At 39.9% G+C, this 23872-nt stretch overlaps 1 protein-coding gene across 5 annotated transcripts in view; it reads left to right on the plus strand.

The window, feature by feature from the left end:
• Positions 1–23872, plus strand: part of lrig1 (leucine-rich repeats and immunoglobulin-like domains 1) — a 189821-nt gene that overhangs the window by 150973 nt on the left and 14976 nt on the right. For all 5 annotated transcript variants that reach the window (XM_078209489.1, XM_078209490.1, XM_078209485.1 and 2 more), the window contains exons 9-14: positions 8635–8715; positions 11742–11813; positions 14022–14093; positions 15078–15241; positions 16253–16573; positions 19988–20269. In XM_078209489.1, the coding sequence (XP_078065615.1) occupies positions 8635–8715; positions 11742–11813; positions 14022–14093; positions 15078–15241; positions 16253–16573; positions 19988–20269 (992 nt within the window). The remainder of the gene's footprint in view (positions 1–8634; positions 8716–11741; positions 11814–14021; positions 14094–15077; positions 15242–16252; positions 16574–19987; positions 20270–23872) is intronic.

The following is a 23872-nucleotide window of genomic DNA, read 5'->3' on the forward strand; positions in this document are numbered from 1 at the left end:
ACAACCTTTTAAGGAAGAGATTTTCAAAGGTACTCCACCCTCTGAGTGAATGTATTTTGTCTCATCTTTGTTTTAAATGGGAGACCCCTTAGGTCTAAAGTCTTTCATAAGAGGAAACATCCTCTCCAAGTCCACTCTGTCCAGACCTTTGGGAGTCTATGGCTGGAATTTTACCGGCCCGGTTGCCACAGGAATCGGAACGGGTGCAGGATGGAGAATGGGAAGGTCCCTTGACCTCTAGTGGGATGTTGCAGTTTTGGGACGAGCAAGGCCATAAAATCCCACCCTGTGTGTTTCAATCAAATTTCCTTTTACTGTTCTAAACTCCAGTCGCCACAAGCTTAGCCTGTCTAACCTTTTTTCCTAAAACAACCCACCATTTCCAGTATTAGTCGGGTAAACCTTCTCTGAGCTGCTTCTAACACATTTACATATTTCCTTAAAATGGCACCAAAATAATACTCCAGATGTGGTCTCACTAGTGTCCTGTACAACTGAAGCATAACCCCTCTACTTTTGTATTCCATTCCCCTCGCAATAGCTTTCCTAATTACTTGCTTTATCTGCATACTAGCCTTTTGTGATTCATGCACTAGGACACCCTGATTCTTCTGCACCTCAGAGTGCTGCAATCTCTTTACCATTTCACATTTTCCCATATTATATTCTATTTGCCTGATCTTTGATCATTCACTTAACCTACTTGTATCATTTTGTAACTTCCTTATGTCCTCTTTACAACTTATTTTTCTGTGTCATCAAATTTGGCAACCATCCTTTGATCCAAATCATTTATATAAATTGATGGGCGGCACGGTAGCACAGTGGTTAGCACTGCTGCTTCACAGCTCCAGGGTCCCGGGTTCGATTCCCGGCTTGGGTCACTGTCTGTGTGGAGTTTGCACATTCTCCTCGTGTCTGCGTGGGTTTCCTCCGGGTGCTCCGGTTTCCTCCCACAGTCCAAAGATGTGCGGGTTAGGTTGATTGGCCAGGTTAAAAATTGTCCCTGAGATGTGTAGTTAGAGGGATTAGCGGGTAAATATGTGGGGGTAGGGCCTGGGTGGGATTGTGGTCGGTGCAGACTCGATGGGCCGAATGGCCTCCTTCTGCACTGTAGGGTTTCTATGATTCTATGATTCTATGCAAACAGTTAAGGTCCCAGCACTGATCCCTATGGCATTCACTACATCTTGCCAACCTGAAAAAGATCCATTTATGCCTACTGTGCTTTCTGTTGGCCAGCCAATCTTCTATCCATGCCAATATGTTCCCCCCCCAAAAAAAACATAAGCTTTTATTTTCCACAATAACCTTTGATGTGGCACTTTATCAAATGTCTTTTGGAAATATAAGTATAGCACATCCACCAGTTTCCCTTTATCCATAGCACAGGTTACTTGTAGACTCCAATAAGTTTGTTAAACCTGATTTCCCTTTCATAAAACTATGCTGACTCTGCCTGATGACCTTGAGTTTATTCAAGTACCCTACTATATTTCTTAAATAGCTTCTAACATTTTCCCTACAACAGATAAACTAACTGGTCTGCAATTTTCCACTTTTTGTCTCCATCTTGCAATCTGACAGTCTGATGCATATGTTTGCATTGATTAAAAATTCCCTCAATTTCTGCATTTCTTTGATATACTTGCAGTCTGATGCATATGTTTGCACTGAAAATAATCTGTATTCTTTTGATACCCTTGGACTTTAAATTGAGACCTACAGTCATGTCCTTGGAAGTAAAAAAAAATCCTCAATCTATTATATCCTTGAAAAAAGGTTTTTACATCTTGGAATCTCTCCTGACCATCCAATTTATTATTACATATAAAGTAGCACAGATGGATGGATAATTCCGTTCCTACAACAACTATAAACTGTTCAATTCTAAAAATCATAAATGGTACCTGTATTTTTCTGTTTCCAAATACTACCTAGAGTTATGATTTTGACTTTGTTTTCCTGTTGCTATATACTAGTGCAAGGCCAATTATACTCCAACACTACATAGAAAATAGAAGTAGGAGTAGGCCATTCAAGCCTGCTCTGCCATTCATTATGATCATGGCTGATCATATTCAAAAACCTAATCCTTTAGCACCAGGTGCCATATCTAATTCATTCTCGAAATCACACAACGTTTCCACCTCAACTACTTTCTGTGGTAGTGAAATCCACAGATTTACTACTCTGTGGGTGAAGAAATTTCTCCCTGTCTCACCCTTATCCTCAAACTATGACCCCTGTTTGGGAACATTCTTTCTGAATCTTCTGTCTAATCCTGTTTAACTTTTCTAAGTTTCTATGAGATCCCCTCTCACTCATTGTGACAAATGGTTGATGAAGGAAGGGCTGTGGATGTTGTCTATATGGACTTTAGTAAAGCGTTTGACAAAGTCCCTCATGGTAGGCTAGTGAAAAAGGTTGGATCTCATGGGATAAAGGGGGAGGTGGCTAGATGGGTGGAGAACTGGCTTGGTCATAGAAGACAGAGGGTGGTAGTGGAAGGGTCTTTTTCCGGCTGGAGGCCTGTGACTAGTGGTGTACCGCAGGGCTCTGTATTGGGACCTCTGCTTTTTGTGATTTATATAAATGATCTGGAAGAAGGAGTAGCTGGGGTGATCAGCAAGTTTGCGGACGACACAAAACTGGCAGGACTTGCAGATAGTGAGGAACATTGTCAGAGGCTACAGAAGGATATAGATAGGCTGGAAATTTGGGCAAAGAAATGGCAGATGGAGTTCAATCCTGATAAATGCGAAGTGATGCATTTTGGTGGGAATAATGTAGGGAGGAGCTATACGATAAATGGAAGAACCATAAAGGGTGTAGAGACGCAGAGGGACCTGGGTGTGCAAGTCCACAGATCTTTGAAGGTGACGTCACAGGTGGAGAAGGTGGTGAAGAAGGCATATGGCATGCTTGCCTTTATAGGACGGGGCATAGAGTATAAGAGTTGGGGTCTGGTGTTGCAGATGTATAGAACGTTGGTTCGGCCGCATTTGGAATACTGCGTCCAGTTCTGGTCGCCACACTACCAGAAGGACGTGGAGGCTTTGGAGAGAGTACAGAGGAGGTTTACCAGGATGTTGCCTGGTATGGAGGGGCTTGGTTATGAGGAGAGATTGGGGAAACTGGGGTTGTTCTCCTTGGAAAGACGGAGGATGAGGGGAGACTTAATAGAGGTGTATAAAATTATGAAAGGCATAGATAGGGTGAACGGTGGGAAGCTTTTCCCCGGGTCGGTGGTGACGTTCACGAGGGGTCATAGGTTCAGATATCAGAAGGACATATTTTACACAGAGGGTCGTGGGGGCCTGGAATGGGTTGCCGGGCAAGGTGGTGGAGGCGGACACACTGGGAACGTTTAAGACTTATCTGGACAGCTATATGAACGGAGTGGGAATGGAGGGATACAAAAGAGTGGTCTAGTTTGGACCAGGGAGCGGCGCGGGCTAATTGTTCTTTGTTTCTCGTTTCAAGGCTTCATTCTATGATCATCTTGCTGGTGCCAGTACAGAGCGAGACTGCGGATAGTTGGGAACCTGTCTTGGGGGCAGGGAATTCATATGGTGTTCGTGGAAGTGGAAATGAATAGGGTTGGGAAGCATTTTCCGATCAGGGCCAGTGTGATCTCCTGGACTCGTTTCGATCACCTCAGGGGGTCGGAGAGGAATTTCCCAGATTTTTTTTTCCCCATATTGGCCCTGGGGTTTTCACTCTGGGTTTTCGCCTCTCCCTGGAGATCACATGGTCTGGAATGGGGGGGTAGGGGTGAGTTAATAGGTTGTGATGAACAAAGCATCATAGCTGTGAGGGACAGCTCGGTGGATAGGATATTAGTATGTAGATAGGCTGGAAAATTGGGCGGGGATCCTGGATTCGGGATTCAATCCTGGACCGGGGAGCGGCGCGGGCTTGGAGGGCCGAAGGGCCTGTTCCTGTGCTGTATTGTTCTTTGTTCTTTGTTCATCTAAATTCCAATAAATATAATCCTAACTGATTTAATTTCTCCTCATATGACAGTCCTGCCATCCCAGGAATCCGCCTTGTAAACCTATGCTGCACTCCTTCTATAGCAAGAATATTCTTCCTCGGATAAGGACACTAAATTACACGCACTACACCAGGTGTGGCCTCACCAATGACCTATACGACTACAGTAAAACATCCCTATTCTAATGCTCAAACCTTCTTGCTATGAAGACCCGCCTTTACTGTCCGCTGTACCTGCGTGTTTACTTTCAGCGACTGATGCATGAGGACACCAGGTCTTGCTGTCAATTTACACCCAGAGAAGAAAAAATCTGCCTTCCTATCTTTGCTACTGAAGTGGATAACACATTTATCCACATTATACTGCTTCTGCCATGCATATGTCCACTCAAGCCTGTCTAAATCGCACTGATGCATCTCTGCATCCTCCTCTCAGCTCACCCTCCCATCCAACTTTGTAATCATCCTCAAATTTGGCAATAATATGTTTTAATTCCCTCATCCAGATCATTAATATATAATGTGAACAGCTGGGGTCCTCGTACAGATTCCTGCAATACTCCACTAGTCACTGCCTACCAATCAAAAAACATCCATTTATTCCAACTCTTAGCTTCCTGTCTGCTAACCAGCTTTATATCCATCTCAATACCCTGCCCGCAATCCCATGCGCTTTACCTTAACATAGTAATCTGCTATGTGAGACTTTGTCAAAAGTCTAAGTAAACCATGTCCACTGGTTCTCCTTGATCAACTTTACTAGATACATCCTCAAAGAATTCCAGTAGATTTGTCGAGCATGATTTCGCTTTTGCCAATTCATACTGACTTCGTCTGATAATACCACTGTTTTCCAAATGCTGTGCTATGAAATCCTTGATAATGGACTCTAGCAACTAACCTACTACTAACGTTAGGCTCACTGGTCTATAGTTCCCTGTTTTCTCTCTACCTCCCTTCATATAGCTGGCTTACATTCGCTACCCACTCATCTGTAGGAACCATTCCAGGATCCAAGGAATTTTAGAAAATGACCACCAATGGATCTATTATTTTTAGGGCCACTTTCAAGTACTCTGGGATGAAGGTTATTAGGCCCTGGAGATTTATCTGTCTTCAATCCCATTAATTTCCCCAAAACCATTTCTCTACTAATACTGATTTCCTTCAGCTTCTCGCTAAAATTTGTATTTCTCAGAGCTTCTGGTACATTATTCATGTCTTCCTTTGTGAAGACAGAAATAAAGTACAAATTTAGTTCCTCAGCCATTTCTTTGTTCCCTGTTATGAATTCCCCTGTTTTTGACAATCTTTTTTCACTTTACATACCTACAGAAATTTTTACAGTCAGTTTTTATGTTCCCCGCTGGCTTACTTTCATACTCTCTTCCCCTTCTTAATTAATCCCTTGGGTTGCCTTTGCTGAATTTTAAACTGCTCCCAATCCTCAGGTCTATTGCTTTTTCTTGCCAATTTGTATGCTTCTTCTTTGAATCTAACACTATCTCTAATTTCCCTTGTAGGCCATGCTTTAGCCACAGTTTCCTTTCCACTTTTGTGCGAAATAGGAATAAACAACTTTTGGAGTTCACCTATTCGTTTCTTGAATACTTCTCTTGCCTGCCCACTGTCCGTCTTCGTAGCAATGTTTCCAAGTCCATCGCAGCCAACTCGTGCCTCATACCATCATAGTTACCTTTATTGAGATTTAAGACCCTGGTTTCAGAATTAACTACCCCACTATACACCTTGATAAAGAATGGTCACCTCAACCCAAGGGTTCTCCTGTCTAGTGCTGTTCCCAGCATTACCTCTATGACTTGGTAATTATATACAGTATTTATAACCTGTATAGGGAAGAATAACCTCAAACCGTACAAAAGAAACAAAAGCTTGCCAGGAATGCTTTTTTCAAAAGAGTTTTGAAATCTTCAATAAATACTTTGGTGCTTTGCTTACTACCACCAGGAATGTTTTTGGTCCCTTGGTATTTCTTAACTCAGATTCCATATCTTTCTTCAATATTGTATCAATATCTTTTTTAATCAACAATGCAATTCCCTCACCATTTCCTTTCTGTCTGTCCTTCCTAAACATTGAATAGCCTTCAATATTTAGTTCTCATCCTTGGTCACCTTGGAGCTATGTCTCCAAAATCCCAACTCTATCATACCCCTTTACATCCATCTGCACAACTAATTTATCCATTTCGTTTTGAATGCTCTGAGAGTTCAGGTACAAAACCTTCAGGTTAGTCCTTTTAATGTTCCTTGTCCTGTTCCTATTTTTTTTATTGTGTCCTTATCTGATTCTGGCCCTTAATTTCTTTATCACTTTTCTTCTTCTCCTTGCTGTCTCTTTCTCTTGTTCTTGATTCCCTCTGCTCTGAATCCTTACATAAGTTTCCATCCCCTTGCCATACCACCCCCCCCCCCTTTATTTTAAAGATTATGGCTTGGAAATGTTGAACTTTGAAATCTTTTAAAATGTATTGTATAATACTAATTTTGGGACGATCCTTCCAGGAATACCAAACCTTGTATGAAAAGAAAGAATGCCCAGAAATTACTTAATATGCAAATAAGTGCAATTTCATGTCAGGTGTCGAGATGTTTTCTGACAAAGCATACAGTTTCCAGCCTGGGGCACGTTTCAATGAAATTGATGCATTTTCAGTGATTCATTTGAATCTGGAAATTGAACCACCTCAAATTTGTTCTGAGGCCCTCCTCCAAAGATGTGTACAATTGTACATCTTCTGAAACATCATTCCTTTGTGAAGAGAAAAACCTATGTTCCAGCAAGATGTTGAAGAAATGTAATCATGATTTTAGAAACACCAGCCATACTTACAAGCCACAAGAAGAATTGGCCATAAGGGAGCCACATTGAGTGTAGAAAGTTTCCTTCCCAAGTGGCTGTAAAGAAGAAACTAAAAAGACAGTAGAACAGCCTAGTAACCCAGAATTCTATCCCATGACAGCTTAGCTATGATTATTATTGGCACATATTCTTGTCTTGAAAGTAATTTTGCACCTTTTGAAGGTCTGTGATATTTTGGATTGAAGTACAATATGAATCCTTTGGATCAAATTTTCTGTATTAAATGAATGACACTGTTTTGTGTTCTTCAAGCTCTCAAAATATAGATATGGTAAACTAATTTTAAGTCCTACCTTCATATTTTGGTGTGTTAAAATAATAATATTCTGTTTAGATAGTCACACTGTCATTTAAAGGATTTCAAAACTACATATCCTGTTTTGAAATCCATATAATTGATCTAGCGCAAGATGGTTAACTGGAAATGTAATTTTGGGATCCTTTTATATGATGGTGTGGTCCTTGTTGGCATTGATAGTATTCTCTTAACAGATCTGTGTGGCGGAAGAGGAGATGGTGACTTAATGAAAGTACTCACCTTTCATTATGCTTGCAGCTCTCCTCAGAATTTTCAAGGGTTCTGTAGAGCAATTAATTGTCATTAGTTATCTGTCACAGCACACCACTCTATAGGGGATGGGACCAAGTAAGTGGGGAGGTTTTTTAAGCTAATTGGAGTGCAGGCATCTCATCAGCTGCATCCAGTTCCACCTTTGCAGCCAAATGAAAATTCTGTGCACTGAGTCTTAAACCAGGTAGTATAAATTAGAATATTTATTTAATATAAAATCATGTACAAAGAAGATAAATAAATAAAGAAAGATTGAAATGAGACCGCAGTTTTTTAAAAATCTGTAGGATGAGACTCTACATTTGTAAAAGTTTCTGGCATGTTTATTGTGCTCCAGTGAGTACTGCACATCCTTGCATGTATTTCAAAGTTGAAAATATCAGCAAGGTATTACTATAATGGAGCTTGTGGAGGCGCAGAGTTAATCAGATAACAACTTCAGGGTTTCTGCATATTGTTGCACATATGTGGATGTCAGAAATTGTCTAAGTGAAGGAGACTGAGAATATTGTGTCTCTCCCCAACCGTACCTTTTTGGCTAATCTAAACAGTGTGCATCAGAGGGCAGTAGGAAAAATAAGTACCTCCTTGCTGTTGATTACATTCCATGACACAGAAAAATACATTTTGTAGATGCATTGGCCTTCAAAAAATTAGCAGTTTAGGTAGTACGTTTGATCTGCACATAGCATGGGAGCAATTGAAAGTAAGAGGCTGAAACAGGAATAATTGAGAAAGGTAGATTGTCACTTGTATTTGTAAGTTATGCTGATATAGTATTAGAAGCATTAGAGCTATACCATTCCCTTACCAAAAAGGCATTTTTCTGACCACTTTGGTTTATTGTCATTTTCAAATAATTGAGTCCTATATATTTTGAAAAGGTATCCTGCAGAAATTCAAAACTGTGGGTAAATTTTAATAGTCTTAACAGTTCTATTTAACCCCAAGATAATAGCTGTTTCATCTTGCAGAAAGTATAAGATCTAAAGAACAGTGGTGATTTCTTGGGAATAAAAATGATCGACAATCTTAAAAGGACTCTGTTATGAAGATGTTATATCGGTGTGTGTAATGTAGTGAACCAAAGCATTATTTTCCTCTCCCTTCTCTTTACCTTCGTAATGTAAATGAGTGAGACTGGAAAATTGATTGCACTTTCTTATTTTTCTTCCCTACAGGGAACTGGACAATAATGAAATCTCAGGAATAATAGAAGATACAAATGGGGTCTTTGCTGGCTTGGATAGTCTGAGCAAGCTGTGAGTATCTCATCTTTTGAAGTCAGCCAAACTGCATACATAAAAAGGCTATTATTTTACAACCATTGTTCTTGTGCTTGAGCTTTGAAAAGGAACTTTGGGAATTAGGCTCATCTTTATGCAGAGTTCAAGAAAGTGATGAGCTGCAATGGCTTCTAATTAGCTGTTCAATTCAGAAGATGTGCCGTACTTGAATATTATAGTTATAAGAATATTTTCCAAGTTATAGAATCCTGGAAATTAAGTTAACTCCAGATATTCATAACACATCAGTTTAAAGAGCCCACATTTTACACAAACTATATCAATAATTCTGGTAACTGTGGGGGAAGTCTTTCAAAATATGAGGAGGTAAAGCACAAAGATTAGTGAGAGCCTGCTTTAGTTTACTAAATAAATGTTTTTATTGAGGGTTTTTCATTTTTCCACATAGACAACAAATCCCCAAAATCTAATATAGTACAGAGTGATCATTATTCCACATATACATACAGAAAAGACCAGCAAATACCCATACAAATGGTTCAGGTTATCGATCATTGTAATCACCTCCTTTCATACAGATAATGAAAGGATACGAGAAAGAGTGGGGGATAACAGGATAAAGCCATGAATGCATGGCACCATTATGCACCCTCCACAGGATAGCAAAAATAGAATTATACAATATATGGGATCCCTTATGGGGTAAAATGCAACCAAATTGGACCTCTAATCCTAAGACCTCCAAGCAATGAAAAGATACTCCAGAAAAAGGGAAACTTCAGGGTACCGCCATCAGTACAAGGCATGGCAGTATACACTCTGATATACAATAAGTTAAGGATACTTGCATCATGCTAAGACTCACCACACCACAGACCTCACTCCTCTCCAGTCATATCGGAGGCATTGTTCAGGCCCTACCTTCATTGGAAAACTTGAATCATTTTCCACCAAAGGAATTACCATAGGTATAGCAGGCAGCAAAGAAGGCAAAAGGTATGTTCATAGCGAGAAGATCTGAGTTTAGGAATTGGATGATTTACTGCAATTGTCAATAGGGTGTTGGTAAGGCCGCATCTGGATATTGTGTGCCGTTTTGGTGTCCTTATCTGAGGAAGCATATTCTTACTACAGAGGGAGTGAAGCAGCAGTATACCAGGCTGGAATGGCAGGACTGATATATGAAGAGAGACTGGATCGACTGAGCTTGTACTCGACTGGAATTTAGAAGAATAAGAGGGGATCTTGAGAAACATATAAAATCCTGATGGGACTGGGCAGGCTAGATGCGGGAAGAATGATCCCGATGTTAGGGAAGTGCAGAACTACGGGTCACAGTCTAAGAAAAATGGGTAAGCCATCCAAGATTGAGATGAGGAAGAACTTCTTCACTCGGAGTGGATTATCTTCATTGGAGTTTAGAAGAGTGAGAGAGGATCTCATGGACACTTATAAAATTCTGACAGGATTAGACAGGGTAGATTCAGAAAGGATGTTCCTGATGGTGGGGGAGTCCAGAACTAGGGGTAGTAGTTTGAGGATAAGGGATAAATGTTTTAGGACACGATGTGTGAGCAAAGTGGACGATTTTATCATTTTCATTCTAAGTGCTGGGCGGACTTAACTGGGAGTGTTTCAGATCCGACTTTTGGGCCCATTTTTAGGCCCCCCCATGCGCACTCTGCCTGCAAAATTGTGAGCGTGTCAAATTCGCACTGCAGAAGCCGGTGGGCGGGGCTTAACGCACCCAAAAGACTGCAGAGGGAGGTAGTGCGCATGTGCAGGCCTCTGATGCTATACATGCGCATTTGCAGTAGCAGGGGTCTGACAGAAAAGAGAGAGCTGTCAGGCCCCTGCTACTGCAGGCCGCCTGAAGCAGCTCTCTCCCCCTGCAATTGCAGGGGCCCTTGGCCCGAGGTCCAGCCTCCGCCGCCCAGATTGATTGCGGATCCCCGCGTGGGCCCCCTTTTTCTACCCCTCCCCCCCCCCCCCCCACCCCTACTAATCACAAAGTAGCAGTGCGCCCCCTATCCCCATTGACCCTTCCCCCATTTGCCCCACCCCTGGCATGTCCGATGGGCATTGTCCAGGTGCCAGGGTGGCTCTGGCACCGCCCAAGGGGCACCTCTCTCTCCATCACCCGCCCCCTCCCCCTTTGCCCTTGGCCTCCCCGGGAGGCCTCCATGTCCTCCGGTTCCACTGGCGAGGTCAGGTTGACTGCTCACCGTTCATGGGGAGCACGTCTATTCCTCGCCGGCGAGACCCTTTCCTGGCAAGTCCGGATGATTGAGTGCCAGGTTCAGTAAACAGATGCAAATGTTCATTTCAATAGGTTTAAATATGTTAACCTGCCTCTTTCCCATTTCCGGCGAGAGACTGACCACCATATATCCAGCGCTCGTAAAATGGCGCCGGCTACGAAAACTGGCACCGATCACTCTCAGCGCTTTATGCCCCACTTACCACTGTGTCATGCCCAAAAACGGGCACAACACGATGGTAAAATTGCCCCCAAAGTTTGTGAACAAAGTTACAGGGTCTAAAACCGTTCCATGGTGAAGTCCAGCTTTGTTTGGACAGTCTGTAGGATGTAGTTAGCTTGAGGTTAGTGTTTCTAGAATGTTTCAGAAAGACATGCAAGGGCAGGATGTAAAGTAAAAGCAAGTAGATTTGGCTGGAGGGTTTTGGAACTATTATAAGCATTCTGTCCAGTGTAATGCTGGAGGCTGCAGCTGTCAGCACAGTCAATCTTATTCATTATTTGCTGCTGATTATTGGACAGATCTTTTTATTTTAGCAAGCTGATATTTCTTGGTACTTAGGATCTAATTTAATGTGAGCCACATGGTTTTGTCCTCTTGCAATTCATGAATACTAAAACTTTTTTTTTCAATGCAGCAGAACCCAGTGCTAAATTTTCATTTTAATCTGGGAGCAGTTCAGATTTCCGGCTCCTCTTATAGTTTCTTTATCTGATTTTGCTGAACTAATTGTGCTTACTCTTTTTCCATTTATCTCTTGTATGTGTTTGGAAACTGCAGAACACTGTTTGGAAACAAGATCAAATCCATAGCCAAAAAAGCATTCATAGGACTGGAGGCCCTTGAACACCTGTGAGTATCCCACAATACACTGAGTTAACATTCTGCCAAGACTGGCTGCTTTAGTAGACTGCTAGCAATTTAATAGCTTCTTTGTAAACTGAGAAGAAGTTACATTTGCTGAGGCCATCTGCTTCCTCCTTGATATAGTCTAAACTTTGGCTCTATTTTTATTTTGCCCATAAGACATTAAAGGAAAACTCCAGGCTCGAGATAACTTTAAATTTAATACAAGCTTCCTTCCCATTAATATTTCTTTTTTTGCTAACTAATTTCATAATTCTTTGAGTTTGAGCCAGAGAGTTTGGAGGGTTCTGACTTACTTACCTGGATAGCTACCCAGGAAATGTTAGGCAGGAAAAACATGTATGTAACTCCTGTATATATTCAGCTGGCACCCTGGCCTCCGATTCCCACCTGGCTCTCTGATGGTACCACTCTACCCCCCTGGCACCCTGCACCTACCCCATCCCCTGACTGTGACTGCCACTTCTTGGAAGGTTTGGCCCTTTGGTGACTCAAAGCTGTAATCTCCATGATTTGTATTGTTACTTTACTCAAAATTTTACGATCCATCCAAATAGAAAATACTGGTAACAATACTTAAACCAATAAACTTTAGGTTCATAAAGTACATGTGTACTATTTTAATCTCCAGTATTTCAGCATATTTTTGTTGACTTGGGAGATTCGTTTAGTATGCCGAGTCCAGTATGCTTAATACAAAATTGTGCAGAAGTGAGTTGCACATAATTGAAATGCACCCTCCCTCAATTTTTTTTAACAATTCTATCAAATTATATAAAAATTGCTGCTAGGGCACTCTGTTGTGCTAACATTTTGGGATCTGAATTTTTTCTCTAAGAGCCGAACACCTCATGTCCAGTGAATTTTCTGCAATGAAGTGCAATTTTTATTTGTGCAAACTAATGTTTCAAGTTAGGAAAGGACTTGCATTTTTAAATGACTTTCAACCTCAATGTTCCAAAAAGCTTAATGGTCAATTAAATATCGATGAAGTCTAGCCAGCCTCGTATTGATGAAATCTAGTCGCTGGTATCGTTTCAATGAAATTATAGAATTCCTACAGTGCAGAAGGAGGCCATTCGGCCCATCAAGTCTGCACCGACCACAATCCCACTCAGGGCCTATTCCCGTAACCCCACATATTTACCCTATTAATTCCCTGACACTAGGGTCAATTTAACATGGCCAGTCAACCTAACCCTCACATCTTTGGAGTATGGGAGGAAACCGGAGCACCCTGGAGGAAACCCACACAGACACTGGGAGAGTGTGCAAACTCCACACACAGTGACCCGAGGCCAGAATTGAACCCGGGTCCCTAGTGCTGTGAGGCAGCTTTGCTAACAACTGTGCCACCATGCCGTCCCATGATAATGAGTAAGTAATTTATTTTTACTGATGTTTCACTAAGAGAACTCCCATGTTCTTAATGGTGCCATGAGATTTTTATGCTCATCCTAGAGTGGCCAGGCTTTTAATGTCTCAACTGAAAGATTGCAACACCAATAGTTTTACACTCCATTGGTGATGCACTGAGTGTCAGCCTAGATTTAGTGATCAAGTTTCTAGAATGGGTCATCAAACCACAACCTTCTAACTCTGAGGAGAGAGTTCTATCACAGAGCCAAGACTGATATTTTGATTGTCTGTGGTTAAATGTGTTTTAAAATTGTCTTCATTATTCAGTATTACATTTTGTTTAAATTTAGGCAGATGTATTTGATTAAAATAGTTGCATTTTTAGACTTTTAATTTGGAATTGTATACATTTTTACACAAAACAGTACTTTTCCCATAAGACTTATCTCCTTACTTCAGGACATCAATGTTGAGTGGAATTATATTCCAGAAGGGTTTAGTATTTTTAAATAGTATTTATATATGTTTGCCTAATGCTCAATGTGATGAACTTAAATGGCTTCAGTTACAGATCAATTCTAGATTCTCTTTGCTAACCCTGCAATAAATTATTGAAAAGCCTGTATAAATTTAAATATCTCCAGCTCAAATGTAAAAGGCAGATACCAAGATGACACACAGCAGTAGACTCTTTATATGTTAGATTAGCTTGCAGAAACTATTTAATGAACAAATTAGCTATCATACCTTGTGGGGAGCTTTTGAATGTTGATTGTCTCTTAATGGCCTTTTTGAAGAAGTGTGCAAAAAAAACTACAATTTGTCCTTGTGTAGAAACCTGGCGAGTAATATGATCAGGTCTATCCAGGGAGAAGCATTTACCAAAATGAAAAGTCTGAAAGAACTGTAAGTAAACAAAAATGCATCATTTTAACTTGTGTTTAATATCTGTTTTAACTAGAAGTAGCCTAGTGGACAGAAAGTAATTGCATTTTGAAATAGTGATGTTTGTGGGTAGAACTCTTGCTTTCAGGCAATTGCCAATCCAGGTGCAAATATGAATTGAATATTTTGTTTAGGTTCCAGCTCATTACTTTGCATATTGTCAAACGTGGGATATTTCGTGAGCCAGCACGCTTGGACAGTGTTTTTGAATTTTTTAAAAGCTATTTGCATTAAGTAGGATTTTTTGCTGAATTTAGAAGTGGTAATCTGGGGTGGTTTTGGTGATTCAGCTGAAAACATACACATCACAAAATGATAGTACACATCACAAAATGATAGCTGTTTGTCAGCATTTGATTCATCCACTTTGAAAAATATTTTGTTTAACTGAAAATGACCTCAAAAGAGAGAGTGGGAACGTGTTACTAGGTTAATTTGTTCAGTAGTCAGTTTCTTGAGCAATTCAATCTTGTTATTTACAATCTTTTGAAATGCATCCATTAGTGCTTTTTCACCAAAAAAAAGCTTAATTTTCAGTATCAAAGTGTGGATTTAGCCGAAACTTGCCATGATTGGGGAACATGGCCTATTTTGTGGGGAGGGGGAGGAGGGATTGCTCTTTTCAGCATGATGATTTTAAAACATGTGCAAAAGATCATGAAAACTCAATTTGGAGTTAATCCTTGATATTTTCCATTATTTTTGGTCAATTTTGGGAAAATCCAGCACAACTAGACTACCGTACAAACTTCAACACTGGATGGTCCCAGGCTGTTTGTCTGCACAGTGCTTAGATCTTTCAGCTTTCCTTCAATAGTGCATATAGTTATGTTAGTTTTTCGATTGCACCTTCAGATTTAATGGAGGGGTACAATTTCTGCCCTTTACAGGAAAAAAGTAGTTATATATTGTTCACCCTGACTAATGTATGATGTGTTTCTGCAGATCTATGAACAGTGATAGCTTTTTATGTGACTGCCAATTAAAATGGCTGCCACAGTGGCTCATAGGAAGAGGCTTCCAATCCAGTGTAGTTGCTATGTGTGCTCATCCAGAATCACTGAAAGGCAAAAGTATCTTCGTTGTGTCTGCAGAGAGTTTTGTTTGTGGTAAGTTTTTTAAGTGATGAAAAGCTTTGAATACTTGTGGGGCATATTTCTACTGGAACTGTAGTCATTGTGCTAATAATTAGACTAATTTTAGAAGCTGACATTGTCGAATGACTGTAACTGACTTAGTTGGTTTCTACAGCTTCAGTAGTCCGATTGTGGAAATCAGACTGTTCAATTATTACTCGAATGTTAAATTGGGCTGCATGAATCTCTAATTTGCTTGAAGTGGAATTTGGAATACAATTTTTTCCCCAAAGTTCACTTGATGCAAGAGCTCTTCCAATGATATAGAATTGGCAGCAGGGAGTGTGTGGTCGATGTAACCTGCTCGATGATCTCTCTTGGTTAAAAAACTGCTCATCTGTAACTAGTACACCTGTGTTGACAACTGTTGTAACTGACATGGGGTCTTTGCTATGTCGGAGTAGCAGGCAAAAGCCTAACTCTGGCTGTTGTGTAGTGCACGTAGTTGATTTAATGCACTATGGCGAAGTATGTAAACATTTTTTAATGCCATGTGAAAAGTATGGCTCATGACTTTGAGGAAATGCTCATTATGATATTGAGTCTAATTGTTCACTGCAGGTTTTGCAGCTACAATATTGAATTCACCTATATTTTTTCAAAATCTTAATGTTTGCAGTTCTTTCTTGTCCTCTTCGGTAATTCCAGGATTTTGGAAAACTGAAGAGCAATTTATTTTGTTTGAGAAATTTTTCATTCGGGCAAAAACATCAAAATGTTCCACTTTGAAAATTTTGCTCAGTGATTCTGTTGGCTGAATATTCTGTTAATATTCTGCTAGTGATTCTCTTCCTGTTTGATGCATTAAACCTGGAATCCTAGACTTTATTCACCTTGGTTATACCCGTTATAATTCACTTTATCATGTGTTGATTATATCAGTGCTTTATTTTTCCAACAGTCTGTTGCCCATCCAAAGCAATATACATTGTTAGTGTAAATGATCAACTGTTCTTCACATATGTTTCCTGTTTAATTATTCAGATGACTTTCCAAAGCCTCAGATCATAGTCCAGCCTGAGACAACAATGGCTATGCTTGGCAAAGACATACGTTTCACTTGTTCTGCAGCAAGCAGTAGCAACTTTCCAATGATATTTGCTTGGAAGAAAGATCATGAGATTCTTCACGATGCTGAGATTGAGAACTTTGCACATGTTCGGGCAAAGGATGGTGAAGTAATGGAATACACTACCATTCTTCATTTAAGAAAAGTGAAATTTACAGATGAGGGAAGATATCAATGTATTATAACTAACAACTTTGGCTCAACCTACTCCAATAGAGCCAAGCTTACTGTTAATGGTGAGTATACGCAGGTAAAACACTTGCTGGGGTGCAAAATTCCTCATTTTGAATTTTAACTATTGCTAAAAATGTGAGTCCAAGATGGTGACCTTCCAAATTCGGGAGAGTAGCTGGCTTAAAACTTTAAGATGCTGTTTTTTATATTGCAATTTAATCTTGCTATGAAATGATCCTGAGTTATTACATCATCTGTGGCTGCCATGTTTTCCTGTCTTCAAACTTTTTTCAGTTATCTTCTCGGTCATTATTTGTTCAAGAATGTTTACAAGATTCTTGAAGCTGACTCTGTTAAGAGCATCTTTGCTAGTGGAGCGGATATGGTCTAAGGTGACAGCCCCGGAAGCAGATCCTGCTTCAAGGAACTTTATTTGACCCTCTTTATCTCTTTCAACAAGGCTGATTATTGCTACAAAAACAGCAAATGCTGGAAAATTTCAGCAGGTCTGACAGCATCTATGGAGACAGAATAGACTTTGAGGCTGAATGACCCGGACTTGAAACGTTAGCTCTATTCTTTCTCCACAGATGCTGTCAGACCTGCTGGGATTTTACAACATTTTCTGTTTTTGTTTCAGATTCCAGTATCTGCAATATTTTGTTTTTATCTTGTTGATTATTGATGCCTCAGCCCAGCCATATGCATGGGGAATTATGTAGAAGGAGTGAACCAAGGGCAAGTGGACTCCACTTTGGACACAACAGGTTGACACAGGCATGATGAGTGAATAGCTAGCTACCTTCTGTAATACAAAATCATAAGCAATAGGAGCAGGAATAGCCCATTCAGTTTCTTGAGCGTGCTCTGACATTCAATAAGATCATAGATGATCTCCACTTTCAACTTCACTTTCCTACCTACAACTCCATAACTTAAGTCCTTGCAGATCAAAAATCTGTCAAACTTAGCCTTGAATATATTCAATGGTCCAGCCTCCACTGCTCTCTTGGGTAGAGAATTCCAAAAGCCAACAACTGAGAAAAGAAATTCCTCCTCATCGCAGTCTTAAATGGGAGATCCTTATTTTTAAACAGTGCCCCCAGTTCCAGATTTTCCCTTAAAGGGAATCATCCCTTCAGCAGCTATCCATGCAAGCCCCTTTTAGAATCTTGTTACATGAAGCTTAGGCAGCACAGTGGTTAGCACTGCTGCCTCACAGCGCCTCACAGGGAGCCAGGTTCGATTCCTGGCTTGGATCACACTCTGTACGGAGTTTGCACATTCTCCCTGTGTCTGCGTGGGTTTCCTCCCGGTGCTTCGGTTTCTGCTGCCACCGCCCCCCACACAGTCTGAAAGATGTGCTGGTTAGGGGAATTGGCCATGCTAAATTCTCCCTCAGTAAACCCGAACAGGCGCTGGAGTGTGACGACTAGGGGATTTTCACAATAACTTCATTGCAGTGTTAATGGAAGCCTATTTGTGACACTAATAAACTTTTAAAACTTCTAAAAAAAAAATTTGCATCTCATTCCTTTAAACTCCAATATACATAGGCCCAACTATGCTCAACTTATCTCATAAGACAATCCCTTTACCTCAGGAATCAGCCTCGTGAACATTCTCTGAATTACTTCCAATGCAACTAAAACCTTTCCTAAGTACAGAGATCCAAATTGTACTGGAGGTGCAAGCTCCTCATTCCCTTAACAGTTAAAGCAAGAACACCTCCTCTTGCAATAAAGGACATCATTCCATTTGCCTTCCTAATTACTTGCTGCATGCTAACCTTTTGTGATTTGTGTACAAGGACACCCAGATCCCTCTGTACTGGAGCATCCTCTTTTCTCAATTTAAATAAGATTCTGCTTTTCTTTCTTCCTGCCAAAGTGGACAACCTGACATTTTTCCTTATACTGTTGAATTTTTGCCCACGTGCTTATACTATCTATAGTCCTTTTCACACTATTTGTATCATCTTCCTAAATTGCTTTCTCACCTATCTTTGTAGTGTCAACAAATTTGCCTACATTTGGTCTCTTCTTCCAATACAATATAGATTTTAAATAGTTGAGGCTCCAGCACTGATCCCTGTGGCACTCCACTAGATGGTTTACAAACTTGAAAATTATCCAATTATCACAACCCTGTTTCCTATTAATTAACCAATCCATATCCATGCTAATATTTGTGTTGTAATCTTTTATGTGTTGCCTTATCGACTCCCTTTTAAAACTCCAAAGACACTTTCTCTACTGGTTCCCTTTTATCTACCCTGCTTGCTACACCCTACTAAACACAATTTCCCTTCCACAAAACAACGTTGAGTCTGTCTGATTTTATGGTTTTCTAAATATCTTGTTACCTACCTCCTTAATAATGGATTCTAGCATTCTCCCAATAACAGATGTTGAGACTAACTGACTTATAGTTTCCTGTTTTCTGTTCCCTCCTTTCTGGAATAGAGGTGGTACATTTGCAGTTTTCAAATCCACTGGGACTTTTGCAGAATTTTGGAAGAAAATGATTCTTTGAACAAATTTGAACTAATGAATATTATGGTTAGCTGCAGCCTGATTTCATGCTGATGCAGGATCAATATGTTGCTTTTGGGTAGATAGCATAGCAGTACTTTTGGCAGGATGTAATGCTGATTTCCCAAAGGTTGGAGAACAATGAAGAGGCACCACCACTCTTGCACCAAAATTTAGTTTTCCAGGATATTTTTGGAGCATTGCATTCATTTCATGCCATTACTGTGGCATGAACCTTGTTTCTGGAGCAACGAATAGGGAATCAAATATACTGTTCCTGATGAAATGTACCTCTTTTCGTGTGTGAAAATTATTTGGAAATCTATCCATTGGTAATTAAGTTAACTTCTAGCAGAAGGCCATTGAATTGTTTGGAACTCTTGATGGTTATGTGGATGTGAGGAACATAGAACAACCGGAGGGGCTAGTGCTACATCCTACATCCATGTTTTGGCTTACAAATTGGTAAACTTGGCTTGTTTGTGCAAATACCACAGCTTGATTTTAAAATGTTTGAAAATGTGCATTCTTCTATATTCTTGTATTTTTTTTAAACAGTGGAATCTTTGAACTGCTGGTCCTGTAAGCACAGGTTTGCCACTGTTCCTAAATCTGTCTGTCTTCCAGACCACCTGTCTTAGCAGCTTCTGGCAGTTTCATGTTTTACTTGCACACAGCTGACAAGACACATTGTTGGAGTAATTGCTGTGCAAACGCAATTCCAAACTTAGTGATGTTATCGTAATATTAGTTTGCTCAATGATAAAAATGAAAATCTGATATTTCTATTTTAATTTTCTTCCGAATTTTAAGTAAATTGAATCAAAAGAGATCTGAAATGGCCAGTCTTAACTCACTTAATTAACAATATTTGAACAATGTAAATTTACTTTTGAGGAAAACAAAATCATTGACTTTGAATTAAACATTTTATGTTTGCAGTGTTACCATCATTTGTTAAGACTCCAAGAGATTTAACAATCCGAACTGGAGCCAATGCTCGCCTTGAATGTGCCGCCACTGGTCACCCAACTCCACAGATTGCATGGCAGAAGGACGGAGGGACAGATTTTCCTGCAGCTCGCGAAAGACGGATGCACGTGATGCCTGAAGATGATGTTTTCTTCATCGTGGATGTAAAAATTGAAGATCTGGGGGTTTACACTTGTACAGCTCAAAATATTGCTGGGGCTATTTCGGCCAATGCTTCCCTCATGGTGTTGGGTAGGTGGATTCTGCATTTATGTATAGATGTTTTATGTAGAATTGCCTCTTACTAAAAATTCTGTATCTAAAATCACTAATTTATTACAAAGTAAAAAATTATCCATAAGTGCTCAGATGTTTGTTCCCACTTATTAGGGGAAAATTTGTAGATCTTTTAATTAACGGGCAAGTAAGATTGTTTGCTGCTGCTCAATCCAGTATCACTACAGCTTGTTAGTATAATCTTTGTGTGAATGAATACAGATTTGGGTTGTGATAAAGCACAAGGAAACAAATGGTTTCCTTTTTTAAAGTTCTCTTCCATACCCAAATTTAGAAAAAGAAACAAAATTCAGATACTACTTTAGTGAGATTTTTTTTGGTGAATTACTTCCCTTCCCAGGAAGATCTAAAGTTTGGATCTATATTCTTTGAATTGTTCCAATAATATCATTTATAATGGCATCTTGCCTATATTGTGCAATGCCCCATTTCATATTCTGTCCCTTCTTTAACAAATCCCCTTTTACATATTGGTTATAAATATTTAAACTGTGGTAGGTAGGCTTATCTAAAGACAATAATAACTTTATGGTCTGCCTGTTACTACTGTACAAAATTTCTCCCCTCCTTGTCTTTCAATATTTTTATTCCTAATTAAATAAAACCCAGTCCCTTATTTTGTGCATATATTTGCTTCTCTGTTAAAATGATGCTTGGTTTGGCATACCAGAACGCTAGCAATCTATATAAGTCGCAATACAAAAACAGTCTATTTCATCCAATCAGTCCTTGTTGATGTTTGCATTCTGTGAACAAATAGTTCTAATCACGTTTACCCACCTTGTTCTCACAGCCATTTATTGCCCTTGCGCTTCATCCACCTACTCAATCTAATCTTGAATGTTGACTTAGTGTCTATCTCAATGATTAAGCCTGGAAGTGAACTCTGCAACTTCACAAAAGCAAAATGCTGCAGGTGCTGGAAATCTGAAAAACAAAAAATGCAGGAAATACTCCGGTCAGGCAGAATCTGGAGAGAGAAACTGTTGACATTTTAGGCCTGTGGCCTTTCACCACAACTGGTAAAAGTTAGAAATATAACAGATTTTGTTGAAGTGAAAGGGGAGACAGTGGGAAGAACAATAGTTTGTTATAGGATGGAAGGCAGGGAAAGTTAACTGACACAAATTTTCATGGTGCAAGGCCAAGGGGAATGGGACAAGTGAAGAAACAATAGATATGTATAGATGAGGTGTGAATGACAGGATAGTTGCCGCCCTCACCCAAAGTGGAGGAAATAAGAGGAAAACGAGACTGAAAACGAAGCCAACAAGGAGACACAAACCAAATTGGGGTGGAAGCTATGTTCTAAAATTGCTGAATGCAGTTTTGAGCCCAGAGTGCTGTGAAGTGTCCAATCCAAAGATGAAACTTCATTGTAACAGGCCGAGAACCAAATGGTCAGTGTGGAGAATTAAATTAGCAGGCAACTGGAAGCTCAGAGTCACACTTAGACTGAACATAGGTGTTCTGCAAAGAACAGTCTGCATTTGGTCTACCCAGTATAGAGATGACCACACCATGAGCAGTGAGCTCAGCACACCAAATTTAAAACACAAGTAAATCGCTGTTTCACTTTGGGACCTTGAACAATGAAAAGGGAGGAGGTGAAAGGACAGATGTTGCATCTACTATTTTTGCAGGAAAGGTGTTGTAGGAAATGAAGGTGGTGTTTGGAATGTCCAAGGAGTATACCAAGATGTCCTGGAGGGAACAGTGCCTTTGGAGTGCTGAAATGATATTAGAGGGGAGGATGTATTTGGTGGTGGCATCATGCTGGAGATGGCAGAAATTGCAGAGGATTATTCATTGAATATGGAGGCTGGTAGGATGGAAGGTGATTTCAAGGAGAACCTTATTGTGGTTGTGGGAGAGAGGGAATGAGTGACTGAAGTGTGTGAAATAGAATGGACACAGTCGCCGACCCTGTCAATGACGTTTTGAGGGTCGAGTGGGCTAAGGAAGTGAGGGGACCCTTTCAAATGAGGAAAAAGAACACCAGAAGTGCTAGCATAGAAGGTTGCATTGTTTGAACAATGAAACTAGAAGAATGGAACAGAGTCCTCGTAGAAAGCGCAGTGTGAGGAACTGTAGTCAGTGCCAGTGCTGGTGGTTGGTGGTGCTTCCTCGACCCAGGTCCTTGCTTGTGAGGACCTTTACGAAAGCTCACCCAGCGCAGATCCTGCTGGGGAGGTGGGTAAATAATAGGAGGGAATTGAATCAGGTTTCACGCCCGCAAATTTTATTTAAAGCGATTAAAGTGCCAAACCGTTTTATGCCCAATTCTCCATGCCATTGTGATGAGAGCTAGGAGCTAGTGGGCCTAGAGAATCCCCCTTGTCCTTCTGTCCCACCTGCAGTATTTCCAATAAATAAATGATGTCCCTACTCTTCCTTCCAAAGTGTGCTATCTCACATTTATCTGTCATTTGCCAATTATCTGTCCATTCTCTAAACTGATTCATGCTTTACAGTTTGTTGCAGTCTCCCTCAGTATTGACTATCCCCACCCCCAAATTTGGTGTAATCCACAATTTTAGAAATTGTTTTTGATTCCAAGTTCAAATCATTAATGTAAATTGTGAACAGCAATGGTCCCAGCATTGATTCTTATGAAACACTACTTCCCATCTTCTGCCATATGAATAACTCATTTACTTCACACTCTACTTTCTATTTTAACCAGCTAGCAATCCGTCCTGCCACTTGTCACCTGACTCCACATTCGTTCTCTGACCACCTTCAATAGGGTATTTTGGGAACCCTATTGAAGACCCTTTGAAAATACAGATAAATTACATATGCTGCATTACTATTGACTACACTGTTACTTCCTCAAAAAAATCAGTACATTTGGTGAAGGAAGATTTTTCCCTTTTGAAATCCATGTTGACTTAATTATATTTTTTGTTCTAGATGTTCTATTTTCCCATTTAGTAGGGATTCCATTATTTTTCCTACTGATGTGAAGCTGACTAGTCTATTGTTCTAACGTAATAATAAAAACAAAATACTGTGGATACTGGAAGTCTGAAATAAAAACGGAAAATGCTAGAAATCCTCAGCAGACCTAGCAGCATCTGTGGAGACAGAAACAGAGTTAATCTTTAAATCTGTATGGCTCTGTTTCAAAATTGTTCATTGTTTTTTCTCTCCCTTAAACATAAGAATTGCATTAACTATTCTCCAGACTACTGGCACTATACCTTTTTCCAATGAGTTATTAAATAGCTCTGTTATCTCATTCCTAAATTCTTTAAAATATGTGAATGCAATCCATCTGCTTATGAGTTTCGACTAGTTTTAATTTGTTTTTAATTAGTTTTTGTTTTGTTTGAGTTTACTACAATGCAAACTTTTAAAATTTTAAATGCACTTATCTCATTGAGCGAGTGATGCAATGAACAATGTCATGTCTGTTCTATCCCCCTAATAAATACCAAAGCAAAATATTAATATTTCTGCCATCTCTCTATTGTTACCTATGGTATCATCCTGTCCATCCCTTTAATGGCCCTTTTCCCACCACAGCCATTTTTTTTCTTAATATGTTTTTGG

Source organism: Mustelus asterias, chromosome 3, assembly GCF_964213995.1.
Source record: "Mustelus asterias chromosome 3, sMusAst1.hap1.1, whole genome shotgun sequence".
NCBI classification, from domain to species: Eukaryota; Metazoa; Chordata; class Chondrichthyes; order Carcharhiniformes; family Triakidae; genus Mustelus; species Mustelus asterias.